General features: G+C 42.5%; 1 protein-coding gene across 4 annotated transcripts; it reads left to right on the top strand.

The window, feature by feature from the left end:
- Window positions 1-164: 164 nt before the first annotated feature.
- On the top strand, window positions 165-16,336 carry ODR4 (odr-4 GPCR localization factor homolog). Of its 4 annotated transcripts, none has more exons than XM_064427778.1 (14): window positions 165-275; window positions 1,725-1,858; window positions 1,956-2,087; window positions 2,454-2,549; window positions 3,663-3,769; window positions 4,474-4,510; window positions 4,633-4,773; window positions 5,357-5,452; window positions 5,904-5,969; window positions 7,289-7,417; window positions 8,073-8,163; window positions 9,096-9,281; window positions 14,328-14,420; window positions 15,111-16,336. In XM_064427778.1, the coding sequence occupies exons 2-14, from the start codon at window positions 1,760-1,762 to the stop codon at window positions 15,176-15,178; spliced, it is 1,341 nt and encodes a 446-aa protein (XP_064283848.1). In that variant the 5' UTR covers window positions 165-275; window positions 1,725-1,759; the 3' UTR covers window positions 15,179-16,336. The 4 variants fall into 4 exon arrangements, with proteins under 4 accessions (XP_064283848.1, XP_064283851.1, XP_064283849.1 ...); XM_064427779.1 differs by having other exon boundaries at window positions 180-299; XM_064427780.1 differs by lacking the exon at window positions 165-275 and adding an exon at window positions 708-721.
- The last annotated feature ends 474 nt before the right edge of the window (window positions 16,337-16,810 follow it).

Raw genomic sequence — 16,810 nt, 5'->3', positions numbered from 1 at the left:
GGCGGGTACAGGAGCTTCATGCCTGCTACGTGACAGGAGCTGCCTGTGCTTCCGCGGTGCCCCGTGCGCCCGAGAGCTGCCGGGGAAGCGCGGCCGCTTCCGCCACTCCCAGCATGGCGGGCGGGGGCAGCGCACCCCCTCGCGCGCCCTTTTCCCGCGCTCCGCTCGGCATTGGCGGCGCCATCGCCCTGCGCCGCCGCGCTTCCCGATGACGTAAGCGGCCACATCGGTGCTCGGCTGGGACCGGGGAGGCTGCGGGAATTGGGAATGTGCAGGTGCTGATCCCTGGGGATGTGCAGGTGCTGATCCCTGGGGATGTGGGGGGTTGATCCCTGAGGATGTGCAGGGGCTGATCCATGGGAATGTGCAGGTGCTGATCCATGGGGATATGAGGGGCTGATCCCTGGGGATGTGGGGTGCTGATCCATGGGGATGTGCAGGTGCTGATCCCTGGGGATGTGCAGGTGCTGATCCCTGGGGATGTGGGGTGCTGATCCATGGGGATGTGCAGGTGCTGATCCCTGGGGATGTGGGGGGCTGATCCATGGGAATGTAGGGGGCTGATCCCTGGGGATGTGGGGTGCTGATCCCTGGGGATGTGCAGGGGCTGATCCCTGGGAATGTGGGGTGCTGATCCCTGGGGATGTGCAGGGGCTGATCCCTGGGGATGTGGGGGGCTGATCCATGGGAATGTGGGGTGCTGATCCCTGGGGATGTGCAGGTGCTGATCCCTGGGAATGTGGGGTGCTGATCCAGGGCTGTGGAGCTGCAGAGCCCGGGGATCTGGAGGTGCTGAGCCCGGCTGTGGGGACAGGAGTTGAGGTGTGTGAGCACCTTCCCTGTGGATGTTCAGGATGCTCTTGCCTTTCTCACCCTGTGCTCTCGGGCTTCAGCTTTTTGATGCTTTATTCTTTGGGAGAGCTCTCCAGGCATGAAGGGGCTTTCAGGTCCCCAGCCCTACAGAGAAGGGAGGGGAGCCTGTGGCAGCCCAGGCTCCTTGGAATGTCCACAGATCCTGTGCTTTGAGTGCTTGGGAATTGGAATGGAAGTGGTGTAGGGCATGTTCAAGGACACGTGTGGAATTCAGCAAGTCACTCACTGTGTGAATGAAACAGTGCCTCCTTTAGAAGTATCATGCAGCAAGATACTTTTTCTTGAAGGCATTTCAGCATTCAGATCCTGGGTTCAGTTTTGGGTCACTTGTGACAAGAAAGATGTGGAGGGGCTGGAGCGTGTCCAGGGAAGGGAATGGAGCTGGGAAGGGTCTGGAGCACCAGGAGTGGCTGAGGGAGCTGGGAAAGGGGCTCAGCCTGGAGAAAAGGAGGCTCAGGGGGACCTTGTGGCTCTGCACAACTCCTGACAGGAGGGGACAGCCAGGGTGTCAGGCTCTGCTCCCAGGAACAGAGACAGGAGGAGAGGGAACGGCCTCAGGCTGGGCCAGGGCAGGCTCAGGTTGGATGTTGGGAAAGTTTCTTCACTGAAGGAGCTGTCCAGCCCTGGCCCAGCTGCTCAGGGCAGGGTTAGAGTGCCCATCCCTGGAGGGATTTCAAAGCCATGTGAACATTGTGACATTTGGGGACATGGGTCAGCGGTGGCTGGACTCAATGACCTTGCAGTGAGTTTTCAATCAAACAGTTGTAAAGAATCTTTGTGTGAGATTTGTTCTCCTGTACCCACTGCAGTGTGTGTACCTCCTTTCACTCAGTGCATTGTGTGTTTTGCAGGTTGGAGCTACAACACCTCACTTAAACCTGGAGCCATGGGTAGAACTTACCTTGTCGAGGAGGGTATTGGGCAGTACCTGACAGAGCTCAGCACAAAGGTGAAGCCATATGTCACTGGCCTGTTGATAGGGCAGGTAAGTGTGGGATTGTCCTTCCATTCCTTGCTGTGAATGGGGAAAGCCCTGTTCACCAGCCTCAAGATGTGTTTGCTTCTGTTGATGTTCTGGCCAGTGTTCCCCACAACGGGACTACGTCATCCGCGCTGTGCGAACCCCTCCCAAGGAGCAGCAGCAGGAGGAGAGCCTGGGCCCTCCCAAGCTGGCATCCCTGGATGAGGAGTGGATCACCACACACGCCAGTCAGGTGAGAGCTCACCCTGGGAGGTGACAAAGGGGAGGGAGGAACAGGAGGGAAATAAGAAAATAAGATGGACCCAAAGGATCTCAGCACTTGTAACATCTCAAAATGACAGTCTTCCTAACCACGCTGGGCACAGGTGTTTTAAACCAGAAATACCCTTAATGTTTTCAGTTTTTTTGATATTACTGAAGGGGAAACACTTGCAGGATGTGTTCCTGCATGGGGAGGGTCCTTTAAGTGAAAACCAGTCTCCCTTAGTTCACTTCTGCTCTTGGTGCAGAGTTGTCTCACCAGTGGTTTTTGATAGCTTGAATTACATGGTTTCTAGACTGCCAATCCTGTTAATAAATGTTAATTTTCATTTTCAAGGTGTCCAGAATGCTCCCTGGAGGGCTGCTGGTTCTTGGTGTGTTTATGATTGCAACTCCAGAGCTGGCTAAAGACGGTCAGAATGCTCTGCGCAAGGTAAGCAGAGTTCCTGCTGGGAGGACAGCAACATCCTTGGCTTGTGTGTGAGGAATTTCCTGTCATTGCCTTGACTAAAACACAGTAGTTTTGTTGCTTTGTGCCACAAGTGTTGTGCTTTGATGCGTGGGTTTGAGACTGGAACCTCGAAATCCCTGTCCTGTGGGACATTATTTAACCTCCTGTTTGTTACTGAATAGCAAATCTGAATTTCTCTTTACTGGGTTTGTCTGTATTTACTGGATGTGGACATTCTGGCTTAGGGAAAACATCCTCAAGGTTTATATTATGCTAAATCCTTGTTGCTTAATATAAAGCCACATAAGGGTGCTAGTGATGTTAACGTTATCTTTCCTTGTCTGAATGAATCACTCAGTTTAGGGGTGTTTACAGTAATGAAAGACATCTAATTCTGATTCCTTTAAGAGAAACGTCTTGTCTAGAATGTGTGCACTTAGGAATGTGGGATTAAATTTAAAAGATACTCAGAACTATCTGGTAGATTTAAAATGCATTTTTGTTACAGTATTGGGGCATCTACTGCCATATTTGGTTTCTGTTCTGAAAATGTATGTTCATCTTATTGTTTTTCTAACATAACCATGGTCAGTGATTTAAGCCATGACCAGGTTTGGCACCTGAGATCCAAGAGTCAATTTTGGCAGTTGCATCTAAGTTGTGCTTAGTGAAACTGGTTGCTGGGTAAAAAAGGTGAGCTGTGTCCAGGTGACCAGTGATGGCTGAATTAAAAATTGGGGAGGGGTTTGTTTTTTATAATTACTAGCTGTTTTTCACAGTTTTTCTGACCCAACTGGTAGGCACAAAACTGTAATATGTCTGTAAGGACAAAAGCATACAGGTTGGACATGTGAATGTGTGCTGCTTGCTTTGGTTTACAAGGGAGCTAAATTGAAGTTTAACAAGCCTCTTTCACTTTAGAGAAAAGTGCCTCTGGATCCCTGTTGAATTTTCTTTTAATGTGACATTTTGGTGATGTGTAAGCTGTTTCTTGCTCATACATAATTTTGATATTGCTTGGACTTAAAGTTTTAGTACAAGACTATTTTCCAGGAATTGTAATTAATATTTTTGCAATATATTTTTGGTCTTTAGCTAATCTTCTCAGTGGAAAAGTCCTTGAGTAAAAGAAGGCTCTGGAAACCTGGCGAAGAGGAGGTCTCAGACAGAGCAGCACTTCAAATCTGTTCTGCTACAAAAAAGTATCCTTTATGAGCAAGGTTTATTGACTGGGGCTGCTGTCCTAACTTCTTTTATCCAGTTACAGCTGAATAAATAAGAATTAGGGAGGAGGAGGCTGTTTAAGTTCAGCTAGATATGTATAAGTTGAAATAATGAAGTTTTCTGATAAGCCATGGTTAATACTATTGACCCTCTTGTCCTTGCAAAATTTCCATCCTTTCTTATGACGTCTGTCTGTGTGGCAGCATCAAATTACACCTTTCCCAGTCAGTCTTGACTTGCATAAACTGAAATTAAAAAAATCTAAATTACTGTTTGGCTTTTTGAATTGCTGTTACCAGTGGTGCTTTTGCATGGAATTGGGGGAACAGCAATCCTGTGGGATCAATACTAGAACTGCAGCAGGGGCTGTTGGTAATGGAAAGCAAGGATTTTTCCCTGAGGGGAGAGAGAGATGAGGATAAGTTACAAATTGGTGCCTTGGTGCTTCTCATGTCAATACATATTGATCTTAATTTGTTTGTAAGAGATGGCACAGCATCACTGTGGTAGTTGGAGATTACAGGCAAGAATTTTCCCACTTTTTTACACTGATGAAAGGTGAGAACTTGCTCCAGAGCGTACACTAGCTCGACAAAGAAGCTTAGTAGAGGACTAAGTTAATTGTGGATTGTTCTTAGTTGTTCTCTTGCTTTTCACTGGTCTTTTTCTTTAAGTAGCACAGAGTAGTTTGCCGAACCTACGATGTGCAGGACCCAAAGGTAAGCTCATCCTGCTGTGCCACACCCAGCTCTTCATGCATGGCAAGTCATGCTAACCCCCAAAAAAGCCTCAATACAGTGCTCTGGGTAGATGCTTTATGGCTTTTCTTTTCTGCTCTCAGAGTTCAGCTAAGCCAGCAGACTGGAAGTACCAGAGTGCTCTGACAGCCTCCTGGGTGGCTTTGGGCTGCACAGTAAATGTGAACATCCACATTCCACTTCTTGCTACCTCACCCAACCACGACCTGGAGAAGAATACCAAGGTAACTCACTGCCTGCACTAGTTCCTACACAGCAGTGACCACACTAATTTCTCTGCTGAAAATTAAATAAGAGAAAAAGAGTTGAACAGTGCAGGAGAGGAGTAGGACTAATCAGTGGAGAATGTTTAGCAATTATTCCTCTTTTAAATGTAACTCTTCTGCTGTGCTCAATGAGAAGTGTCCTTTTTTCAAAATTATGTAATAATTGTCTTGAGTATCCCAGGTAACCTCTCTGCTGCCTCACCTGGTGAAAAGTTGCACCCAATTTATGCAGGACTATGAGGTGCTTTTGCCATGAGTTGACTTTCAATGGGCTGCAACCCTCTGCAGCCCCCAAATCCCTGGGGTGGCACTTCAGTATTTTGCAATGCTTGTTTCTTAATTTGTTCTGAATGTAGTCCATTTAAGGTTTACCTTTGGGAAAACATAGTTTTTTCACAGATTTTAAAACTGTCAGAGTAACTATTAAAACACATTCTTCTGTAAGTTTCAGCATGGCACTGTCCAATCCTTCAGTTAAACTCTTTCCTCTTTCTTATGTTTTTTTTTTGTTTGTTTGTTTTTGTTTTCACTTATTTTAAAGAATGGGTTAAACCGATGGTCAAAACAGATAGAAAACAGTGTTTTTCTGATCAATGGCCAAGTTAAAGATGAGGATACAGAACTGCTGGAAGGGCAGGTGAGTACCAAACAAGGAGGTAACATCTAATAGATGTGTGGTTGGAACCTCTGTGTGACAAAGCATTGACTGAGGCATCTCCTGTGCAGTTTGTTGATCTGAGTGGCTGTTCCAGGTAACCAACACACAGAGCTGCCATTCCTGCAGCTTGCCTCTCCCTCCTGGGGCAGTGTGAATGCAGTAATTATGTGTGAAATGACTGAAATGTTTCTATTACAGAGTGAGGTGTGAATGTGGGTGATGACATTTCAAAGACCTACTTCAGTCACCTCGCTGGCTGATGCATTCATCTCTCCTTTTAGTTTTGTAGTTGTCCTCTCTTGGTTGGTTTCTAAGTTATATTTTTCCCTCTCAAAGGCTATAAGTTAGGGAATGCTCTGTCATAGTGAGGAGACTGCTTCAGGCACTTTTTTTTCCTGTTTCGTGACACAAAGAATTGTTTTCCCCTCAGAAAAAGTTCAGAGGAAATACTCAGCCCAGCACTCAGTTTTCTGATGTCAAGGTTCTGACACAGCTGGTAAGTTTTTAATGGTTTGCAAAGTATAAGCTTGCCTTTAAATTATAAAATAGAGCAAAAAATAAAATAACAATGTTCTGAATTATTATCTAGAAATCTTGCTCACTAATTCCTAAGACTTTTTTCCCCCACCCGGATATTGAATATGAAACTGATGGGTCAACAGATCTGCATATTTTGTGCCTTGAGAAATTCTTGTGGTGAGGTAACCATGTTGTCCATGAATTTGCATAGGATAGCTGAAATATTGGAAAACAGCTATGGAAAAGAAGTCCTGTGACTAATTCCTTTGGTAGTAGGATACCTGTAGGTACCTGTGTGCATTGATTTTAGGTGACTTTGCATGTGAATTTCAGAGTCACCCCCACACTTCAATCCCCAGCTTGCCCTAGCTAGCTTGGACATTCACTTGGATGCTTTTGTCAGAAGCTCAGCTGCCAGCTCTGGATTAAGGCGTAGATCCCGTGAGCTGAATCATCATCTGGAACTGCTGGATCTATGTCAGGAGTTCCCTCCCTACCTGAGCTGTGAAGAGCCATGAATTTAGTGCCCCAGTCTCGGTCCTGAAGTCCAAATGTGTCCAGGCCTTGTTTGTAGCCTTCTGTGTTTTGTCAGGTGGCTCCTGGATTCTCAAAGTTATGTTCAGCAAAACCAGAAGAGTTTCCAATGCCATTTTAAAGTCTCCATGAGTATCTCAGCTTCTTTTGTTGTTACTGTCTATTGTAGTGAGGTTAATTGCTGCAGGGAGAGGAAAACTTTTTTTGGCAGAAGTGGTTTGTGCAGTTGGTGTGGAAGTTGTGTTTCCAGGTGTTGTCCTGGAGTGCTTCATGCTCACACTCATTGTTGTGGTAATTAGGGAGAGCATTTCTAGGCAACAGTTTGATGCAGCTCTCAGTGTGACCACGTGTATAATTTGGTACTGACTGATGGGATGACTCCCAGCACACCCTGGGTTACGCTGATTATAGCAAACATGAAAACGTCATTGTTTTAAAAGTCTGTAAAAGGTGTAACAGTTGCAATGCTGTTATTTGCCACAAGCCTGGAAAGTTTTAAAATCTCATAGCCACAAGTGTTTGAACTACCTGGAGAGATAAACACATTTTCCATAATAGAAAAGAGATCTTCAGTCTTACCTAACCAAATGAATAACTAAAAATAAAATGAAAATAAAATTAGTTGCACATGATGAAGGAACAGCTTGTGTGTGAGCACCTGATGTTGGTTTTCTGGTTCTGGTTTCAGTGAGTTTGCTGCTTCTGGTTTTAGTGACTGTGCTGCAGGGGCCTGGGCTAAAAGTGGCTGTGTTTGTTCCTCAGTGCCAGGGTGCCAGCCCCAGGTCCACGGCGACGGTGCAGGTGTGCAGTGGCTCCATAAACCTGCGGGGAGCTGTGAAATGCAGGGCCTACATCCACAGCAACAAGCCCAAGGTTAAAGAAGCCATTCAGGTACTGAGCAGGCTCTTGGGCCATCAGAAACATTCTCCTGAAACACAGGGGACTTGGCATACTGGTTTTTCTTTGCCAGAGCTGTGGTCAAACTTATTTTAAAAACCAAGTGGGGTTAGTTAGTTTTTCTCTTCTAGAGGATATGTGTGCTGTGGGTAAGGCTGAGCTCTAGGGAGTCTTTGCACAAATTGTCAAAGAGATTAGGCTTTGAAGAATTTTCTTTAAAAAAGGTTGCAGACTATAGTTTTATATTTGTAGAGGTAAAATTCAGATTTACTTGCTCAGTAATTTATTTTTTTCCCCTCACTGAGTCATTACCTCATGATTATTTTTGTTTGGTTTTATTGATAAATATCTAGAACTTGTCATTTCTTATCTTAGCAATCCTAAAACTTTCCTCAGCTTTTCATTTTTGTTTTGTGGTTTTCCTTCTTGATACCAATTATTTTAATGTTAGCTTTTCTTTATTAATAAATTATTATTTATTAAGTTGAAAATTCATACTAGTTTTTATTTTCTGGGAAAAAACTATTCTTTAATCACGGGTTTAACATATGGGCTTCTTTGGTTATTTCTTCCTGGTTAAAGCTTTGCAAATAGTTTTGCTTTTGCAAATAGTTTTTATATTCCTGATGATTTCACTGTGTCCTTGCAGGCTTTGAAAAGAGACATAATAAACACATTGAGTGATCGTTGTGAAATACTGTTTGAAGATCTGATTTTAAATGAAGGACCTCAGAAAAAAAGTAAGAAATAAAAAAAAACAACCCACTAGCTTATATTAACAGTGAATTTTGGTGGTTGTAGAAAATTCTGTTTTAGTGAAGTTCCAGTATGGTTAGAGCAGAATAAAAAGGAAAAGATATTGCTTGTCAGCCTTGACTTTTTCTTAAAACTGGAAATTTTTTTGTCAAGTTTGTTTCCTTTGGCATCACAGTTCCTGTGACCACAAAATGCAATCCCAGCTTCTTCCTCACTCATCAGAAATTTTGTGATTTTTCAGACTTTTGCAGTTGAAACTTTTGTCTCTGAAGTTCCAACTGTACCTTGCACACTTTAAATTTTTATTTCTATGTTTTTTCAATCCATGTATGGTGTTCCTATTAATATTGATGTGTGTTAAAACTTGATAGTGAGCAGATCTCTGAGCTCATGCTGGGACTCTTTAAACTCCTTTAAGTCACTGCAGTGATGTTGTTGCCTTAAACCAAAAAGGAGTTAATTGACAAATCAATGGGAATGTCTTGGGCAGAGAGAGCCTTTTCCATTGCACGTAGTTCTGAGTCCCCTCTCTAGGTGGCACCCGAGCTTTGTGGCTCTGAGTGACCCCTCTGCAATGCTTTGTGCTGGTGAAATCCTGCTCCTCGGGGAGCTCTCACCTGCAGGCTCTGCCAGAGCCCTCCTGCGAGGCATTCTGAACAGGAGAAAAGCTCTGCTTTGTGTTTATGGTCTGTTTTGGAGCTGCCGTGGGTATTTCTGGAGAGACAATAATGTAAGGACATAAATCCATAGAACAGCAGCCCACTAAGCCAGGCATGTCTGAAAGCAGGGTTTCCACACAGAGACCTTGAGCTCCTCTCTTGCAATGACTTTATCTTATGCTCAGAGATTATGGAGGGATCTTATCACAACTGTCAAGGCTTTTATTTGGATGGTATTTCTCCCTCTTTCCTTTTAGGTTTTGGGAGGGAATATCATGTCTTGCCTCAGAGACTGTTTGTCCCAGTTGCTGGATCCAGTGTGATGCTCAGTGATTATAAGTTTGGTGATGAGGCTGCTGGAGAAATCCAGGAACGTTTTGTGGAGATGTTGGATCAGCCTGTGCAAGCTGAAGATATGCACATAGCTGAGGACATTAGCACAGGTAAATATCTGAGAGGCAGGGCAGGCTGGCTCAGGGGCTAGGAAAATGCTGATTAATGGCATAGGACAGTTCTATCCAGATATGGATGTGCCTAAAGTCAACTTACTTCATATGCAACTCTAAGGATTTATAACAATTCATTACAGCATAAATATTTTGTGGTCCAGTTTCTTAGAGTTTGTGTTTCTTGCAACAGACTTCTCTTTCCCCTCTCAAATATTTTGGTTTTTCAGTGCAGCCATGGCTGCAGCCCGTGAGCTGCTGTAGAAACATGAAGAGAAGGTTAACCAAGGTTTGCATGTGCCATTGTGCTCATGAATTAGAGGGGATCCTTTATTGATAAATAAATTCTTAGGAAACACCTTGCAAAGCTTTATCTTTCACATGACTATATATATTTACACTTTCAGTAGTTCATCTTTTTAGTGCTAAGTGGTTTTGAGACAAGCTAGAATAAGTTGAATGATTTAGTCAAATCTACTGGTTTTTTACTACAGAATTAAAAACAATTTAAAAATTATTCTAGCAAAACATTCATATAGTCTAATGTGTCTTTCAGGAAGTTTTCATGCTAAACCTGATGTTGTAAAAATTGCCAAATACCTTTCTTTATTCAGAGTGTTTTAATTTATGTACCAAATGCAGTGCCCAAACCTGAAGATTTGTGGTTCACCTGGAATGGAAACAAAATTGAGAGCATTTTTCATTTTCTACTGAATGTCTTACAAGTTTGTGGTCTGATTATGAGACTGGTACATTTCCTTTAATACAGATATTTTGACATAATTTGATTACGGGATTCCTCTTTCTGAATATTCCTGGTCTATATCATTCCCTGTTGGGTTTTTTTCCCTTGCAATGTTGATTTCAATGTAGATTTCAAACATGACATTGAAATGCACCTAATAACATTTCCTGTGGTCTTATGGAAGACATTTTACTCCCTTTTTTTTCCCCCATCAAAATGCATATGAGCTGCAGTTTGCAGTTTTATAATTTAAGTAAATAAAGAATCCAACACTAATTCTCACATTAAAACTATGAACACTTTTTGATGTTGGTATTTAGGGACAAAAACTGGGCAATGTAACCATGACTTGCTGTATAAGGTGAACTGGGAATATTAATATTCACCTTGAACTGCATGTTAACTTGAAGTGGGTTTTGAGTTTCCTCATTTCAGAGTTAACCATAAATTCTTGTCTTTCTGAATGAATCAGCTCCCCCCAGGCTTTAACTAGACCTGTTAGCTGTGAACTGACTCATCCTTTTGAAGAGTAAGAGGTGTACAGGAACCTCAAGGAAAACAGGAAAGCCAATAAAAATCTCTCTGGCATTATTAGAGTAACGTTAATACTCTTAAAACTAATTACTACTGAGCTTTAAGGAATCAGTGTAGCTTAGAGAAGCAAATGAGTATTGTTGTAGCAGTGCAGAGAGGTGTGGGAGGAGAGAGGTGATGATTCAGTTCAGTTTTATTGCTTATGTAAGGCTGTGGGGAGCTGCTGGTAGGAAGGAAACACCTTTCCACTCACAGCAGGGCATCCCAAAGATTAATGCCAACAATAGGTGTGAAGTGATGGCCACAAAAGGAGCTTGGGTGTTCTTGTAGTCTGCTGCTTGTAGAGTTAACTGGGGGGGTTTATATTCCTTTGCTTTGAAAGAAAAGCAAATTAAAGTAGGTGTGTATTTTCTTAAAAAAATAAAGCCCAAAGCCACAAATTAAAATAAGTGCATAGAACAGGAGAGGAAAAAACATACAAGGGGATTTTGTATGTTGGGAATGCTTGGCCTTGTTCTGGTGACCACCATAGAGTTTGTCCATGGAATGGGCTCTGTTAATTGCAGTGGTATTGATAATGCTATCAGCACAGCACTGTTCATTCTGATAATTAAAGCTGAGGCATCAGTCACTTGTGGTTTATTAAAATCACAAGTTATTTATACACTTTTATCATAGCAGGAAGGTCATCTTAGAAGGAGTCCTGTTAAATGCATACAAAGTGTTCTGCATTCTGAAAAAAAAACAACCATTAATTATGGGATTTGTTTTTATTGTTGCTTTGGTATGAAATGTCTAAGTATTGCTGTGAACATGGTTTTTGTGTTATAATGAGAGTTTGTGGTTTCTCTTGTGCAAAGGCTTTTCCAGTGCATCATTTTGACTTTGGGAAGCATGTGTTGTTTCTCTAAGCTTAGCTCTGGCTTTGTTAGTAACAGTCACTATTCAGTAATTGGTTTGTAGGGCATTTTGTCATCAGCCTTTCTGTTTGTGTCACAGTTCCTGTGGTCTGAGGCACCTACCTCAAATTAACTGGAAATGCTGCTCATACTGAGGTTCTGGGGAAAGTTTGCTGATAACAAGAATTCTCTAAAATTCAAGAACACGAGCAGGCTTTTGAAATAATTTGGGGTTTTGTTCCTCTTTAAAATCTGCACTTTAGAAGAAGAGGATCTAATCAGTATAGGTAAAAGACTTATTTTTTTAAGCAACTTTTAGTTAAAACATGACTTTTTGAGGTCAGTTTTATGGGTTTACTGAACTTGGGAATCTCCTGCTGTCTCCTGCAGTTTTAGTCTCTTGACTCCTTGTACAGCTCTCCAGTGGGGACACCCCTGGGTCATGCTTTAAAATTGCTGTGTGAAAAATAGAAAGTAAACCCCAAGCTATTTATAAATTAAAGCCTTAAATAGCTCTAACACTGTAATTTCAAGGTATTCAGTGCTCTAATACAGGCAGCTGAAAGCTCTGCATTTCTGATTGGCTTTACTAAATCCCTGCTCCTCCTTGGCGCAGGGGGTCAGCTGTTAAATACCCTGAGTGGATAGACAGAAATAAGTCTTCAGCAGTGGTAATCACTTCCCCATCTTGGTTAGGAAACTGAAGAACTAAGGATTCATCTAACTGGTACTTGAAGACATCTGCTCTGAAAACTCTTTTGTGTGATTTTGTTGCTCTACATGCAAACCTTCCAGAATAAAGGCCTGGCATAAAGTAAATAAACTAAATAGCTACCAAAAAAACTAAATAGGTAACTAAATAGCTCAAGGGTGGTTCTTTTTTCTTTTTCCCTTTGTCTTTTTATTTTTTCACCTCTGAACAGGCGAGGAATGTGCAGCTGCCTTGATGTGCAGCTTCCAAAGGTCCTCTCAGCACAGGGAGGCACAAAGAAACCTCAAGTTAGAGGGCACAGACTATCCTACCTGCTGAAACTAGACTCCAGACATGGCCCAAAAAATTCAGTCAGGTTGTCCCAAAGTGGGATGTTTCACAGAATTCAAAACTCTGGACAGAAGTTCTCTTATTGTGCTAGTTAAAGTTACTTACTGAAAACCTATATTGCAACAATTAATAACTCCTCTAGCTGAAGATTTCTGCTTGTAGACAGCTGAGGGAGTGTTTTTCTTGGCACAAAGAAAATAATGATCTAGCCACAGCCTCATTGAGGACTAGTGGGATTCAGGAATATTTGATAATTTATCTTCAAAAAGTACACTTAGCAGTGAAATATTGTTATCTGGAGTTTACATGGATGTGCTGCTTGCAGAGAGCTCTCCAAGCAATGTCTGTATATCTGTGTATCTCACTGTCCTGTTGAGTTTCATATCAGGCAGTGATTTCTCTGCTGCTGTACATCCTGTACCAATGCAGTGGGTTTAGGGATAAAAACCCTAAAGACAGGTTTTAAAAGCTAGTTTGGGTGTTTTTGTGTAACAAGTCTTGTGCAAGCTTGACTTAAGGATATTTTGAAGACAATTATCCACATGACTGAACAGAAACGACCTTTCTGATCATCTAGATTATCCATTCCCACCATAGTTAATGACAGAGAAAGTACTTCATGAATCATTTGCATATGAATCACACAAAGGATGTGCCTTATTACTCAAGCATGTAATTGTGATTTATTGCTGATGGTCAACCTCTCTGTGGAAATGGAGATGTGTTTTTATTCAGATCAATGTCCCATGGCCTTCTAAACCCTGGTATCTGGTTCTGCTGGGGGTTCCCTTGTCTCCAGAACAGTCTGTTAGGCTCCTTCTCTTATCTGAGCTTGCTTGTCCCATTCTTTCCAGACACATCCAGCTCCCACTGCGATGACAAACATTTTGTCTTACCCTTTGGTTTGTGCAGAAGGTGCCTGTGGTTGTAGATTCTGAATTGTAATCCAAATTTTTGCCAAATGTTAGCAAACTCCTGAAAATGGGAATGCTGCAAATTGAAGGCCTTTGGCCCACGACCATCAAGCAGCCTTTGTCACTGGGGGGTGTATGGTGTATTCCATGCTGGCTCTATGTGGCTCAAACAAATTGGGCTGAAGGACTGGGGATTAATCCCCTTCTTTCTCTCCTGCCCCTCTAACAAGCTGGATATAGCCAAGGAAATAGATAGAATAAATATTTGCAAAGGAAATAGGTATAGGTTTGAGTCCCATCCGCCTGGAAATACACTCAAGCTCTCTCACATCCTGGCTGGGCAGACTAAGGATTTAGTAATTCTTCCAAAGAGGAATGAGTCCTCAATGCTTGCTGTGAAAGGGTATTTTTAGGGGATCTTCAAAAAGAAATTTCTGTGGCTGGAAAAAATGCATCTCTGCCTGTCGGGTAGGGAAGTGCTGCTGGGCTCATCCTCCCCTGCTGTGGGATTTGCATGTACCCTGAACTGGGGACAGATGGCTCTGGAGGGAACCTTTGATCTTGGAAGGTGCTTAATGGTACTTTTTGGTAGTTCCCTCTCACTTAGTCAAATTCTCCCCAGGCTATGCAAAGAGGGTTGGGAATGTTACTCTGGAAGCAGGGTGTGGAAAATGAGTTTTGGAAGAGGAGCTCCTCCTGAAATGTATTTTGTCTCTTTAGTTTTACCCTTCCAGCCATACAGCATAGTTCAGCACTATGCTATTGCTGTTGTACCCCTTCTACTGCAACAAACTTTTTTTCTACCATAAATACAGTTTATAAAGTTGATGTGAAGTTCTTGGCCTTTTGCATTAATTCACTGTAAAACACAACTGTTAATTTTCCCCTTCTTCCCTTGTTTCCATGCAGTTGATATTTGCCCAGTGACTGACAGCCCGAGTGACACACAACAGGCACAGCTGACAAAAGCAACGTTGCTGTTGAAGCTCCAACAAAATATGGGTATGTTCCTTCATAGATTTTTGCTCTGGCACTCCAGAAGGTGCAGTGGCCCCTTTCAGGACTGTTAGCTCCCACAGCATCCTAATTATCAGCTCAGGAATTCAGGGAACACCAGCCACAGAGCTCTCTTCTCCATGGTGCTGCCTCATCCAGCTCTCAGAGATCTCTGCACTTAGTACAGCTCTCTTTGCTGTGGGGCTGCTTATATTGAAATGGTTACTCTTTAGTCAACAAAGCACTTATTTCTGGTTTCTATTAATTATTAGAAATAGAATATAGTAACTGGAAGATTAAATAGGAGCAGTAAATATGTGTTTGCTATGAATGTAAAATTGTTTTCCCTTTCATCATCACTGAGGTGTTTCGGGGTTTTCTGTGTGTCTCCTCAGCTGCATCAGCAATAGGCATGCTAATAAAATAGCATGGGGTAGCTCTTTCTGGGGTAGCTCTTTTTGTTTCTCCTTGTGCTCATTCCCCCTGACCCACCCTCCCCTCCATGCCTGCTGCTGCCTGTGCTGCCCTTCCCTCACTGCTGTTCCCTCTGGATTTAGGGCTGGTTGTGCTGCCCTTCCCTCACTGCTGTTCCCTCTGGTTTTAGGGCTGGTTGTGCTGTGCTTCCCTCACTGCTGTTCTCTGGATTTAGGGCTGGTTGTGCTGTGCTTCTCTCACTGCTGTTCTCTCTGGTTTTAGGGCTGGTCGTGGCAGCTGCTGTGGCAGTCCTGGCATCGATTTTCTCCTTCAACTACTTCAGTGATTGATCTCCAGTGATTAAACTCCAGCCTCTACAACTCCTGGAAAATGCTGGCCATTCAGAAGATGGAAATAGCTGGGGTTAATATATTAGTAATTAAGAATTGTTGTCTAAATCTCACCAGGTAGATGTGCAATGTAAACTGTAATACCTTCAGTTACCTTGTTCCATCATACCCTTCCTAAATTAAATAGAGTTATGCACTTACAGAATCAAGTAGAGGGTGAATCAGGTTTACAAGAAACTAACCCTGTCACTCTGTATAAATGAATGATAAGATTACTTTCTGGAGAGGTCCCTTGAACAAATACAGAACCTTAATTTTCTTCCTCCTGGCTTCTTTAATATAAAATGCTACTCCTGGTGTTTCTCAGGGTATTGGTAAAACCTGCACAATGACCTGGCATGACAATTCCTGCTTTAAGGGTTCCTTTGCTAAGAGAAATCTTATTTTATTACAGTTAATTAGGGGGAAATTAGTTTTAGTAAAGCCAGCATTTTACCATAGGTATTGTTTTAGATTATACTGGCTAACTAGCATAAAATGCATACAAATAGTTTCTAAAAGTTTCAAGACTAGACCAAGGCAGCCTGTAAATAGCTTGGTTCAAGAGTGGAGAACTCAGAAATCAATGAAATGCATGGCACTGCTGAGCTGTGTGTTATGCTGCTGCCTTTGACTCAGTGCCTCCTGATGAGGATTTCTCTGTCCAGCTCCAATGCGATCATTGTTATCTTGGAATTTGAACTATTTCAGCAATAGTTACACCTAGGCAGGCCTTGTGGGTTATCTTGTAGAGATAGATAACTTATCAAAATTATTGCTAATGAGGATTTTTAGACTATAAACAGAGAGCTTTCCATTAGGAGAGATTCTCCTGGGGATGTTGGCCAGTTAGATGTTTACTTGACATGAGGAAGGTGGACAGAGGGAATGAACTCTAGTAAGGCTCATAAAGATAATTTGTATATGAAATGTGATGTTTACTTGGACCTGAGCTACAACAGAAAAGAATTAACAGCATTCTAATACCAATGCAGATTTCTTTTTTTGTTTGAAGACAGTGGAACACAAAGAAGAAAAATAAACCCTTTGATTCTAAAGCATAATCAAGAATGTACTGGGATACCTTTAATAAAGGCAACTCTGAGAAAGGTGTGTTGACTACTGTTGCTCACTTGTGTATTCTGTTTTTGCATGTTTGGAAAAAAAAGCTGCTTTTTTGAAAGACAATGTTGACCTTCTGTGCTCAGCATTGCACAAGGGGGGCCTCCTCGAGGAAGGTGGTGAGTGTTGTAATGGAGGCACTGGGTTCTGCTGCTCTGGGTTTTAGAATTGCTTTTTATTCTATGCCAGTCAGTGGAATCAATGGGCAGGAATCAGGAGGTGGGATGACATCCAGGGGAGGCTGAGGGTTATCCAGAAAATGGATTCAGAATATGGTTGGTTTAAAAATTGCTCTGCTACACTCTCTGATAGAAGGAGCAACAGGGGTGTAATGAGAAGAAATGAGAAGAAAAGCATTGTCTTTTGTCTCTTTTTTTTTTTTTTTAAAGGAGAAGAGGGTGTGCTTTTGGAGGTAAAATACAAAATTATTCTTTAGTTGCCTGTAACACAAAACTCAGCCACAGAAGTGAA

Source organism: Passer domesticus, chromosome 7 (genome assembly GCF_036417665.1).
Source record: "Passer domesticus isolate bPasDom1 chromosome 7, bPasDom1.hap1, whole genome shotgun sequence".
Lineage (NCBI taxonomy): Eukaryota > Metazoa > Chordata > Aves > Passeriformes > Passeridae > Passer > Passer domesticus.
The sequence above is the reverse complement of the archived record's forward strand: the minus strand, read 5'-3'. Positions and strand labels throughout refer to the sequence as shown.

Bases quoted from the DNA above. Each gene is read 5' to 3' on its own strand.
- ODR4 (XM_064427778.1), top strand. From the start codon at position 1,760: ATGGGTAGAACTTACCTTGTCGAGGAGGGTATTGGGCAGTACCTGACA. The intron at 2,550-3,662 runs GTAAGCAGAGTT...TTTGGTCTTTAG, and splicing joins GTCAGAATGCTCTGCGCAAG to CTAATCTTCTCAGTGGAAAA. The intron at 7,418-8,072 runs GTACTGAGCAGG...GTGTCCTTGCAG, and splicing joins AGGTTAAAGAAGCCATTCAG to GCTTTGAAAAGAGACATAAT.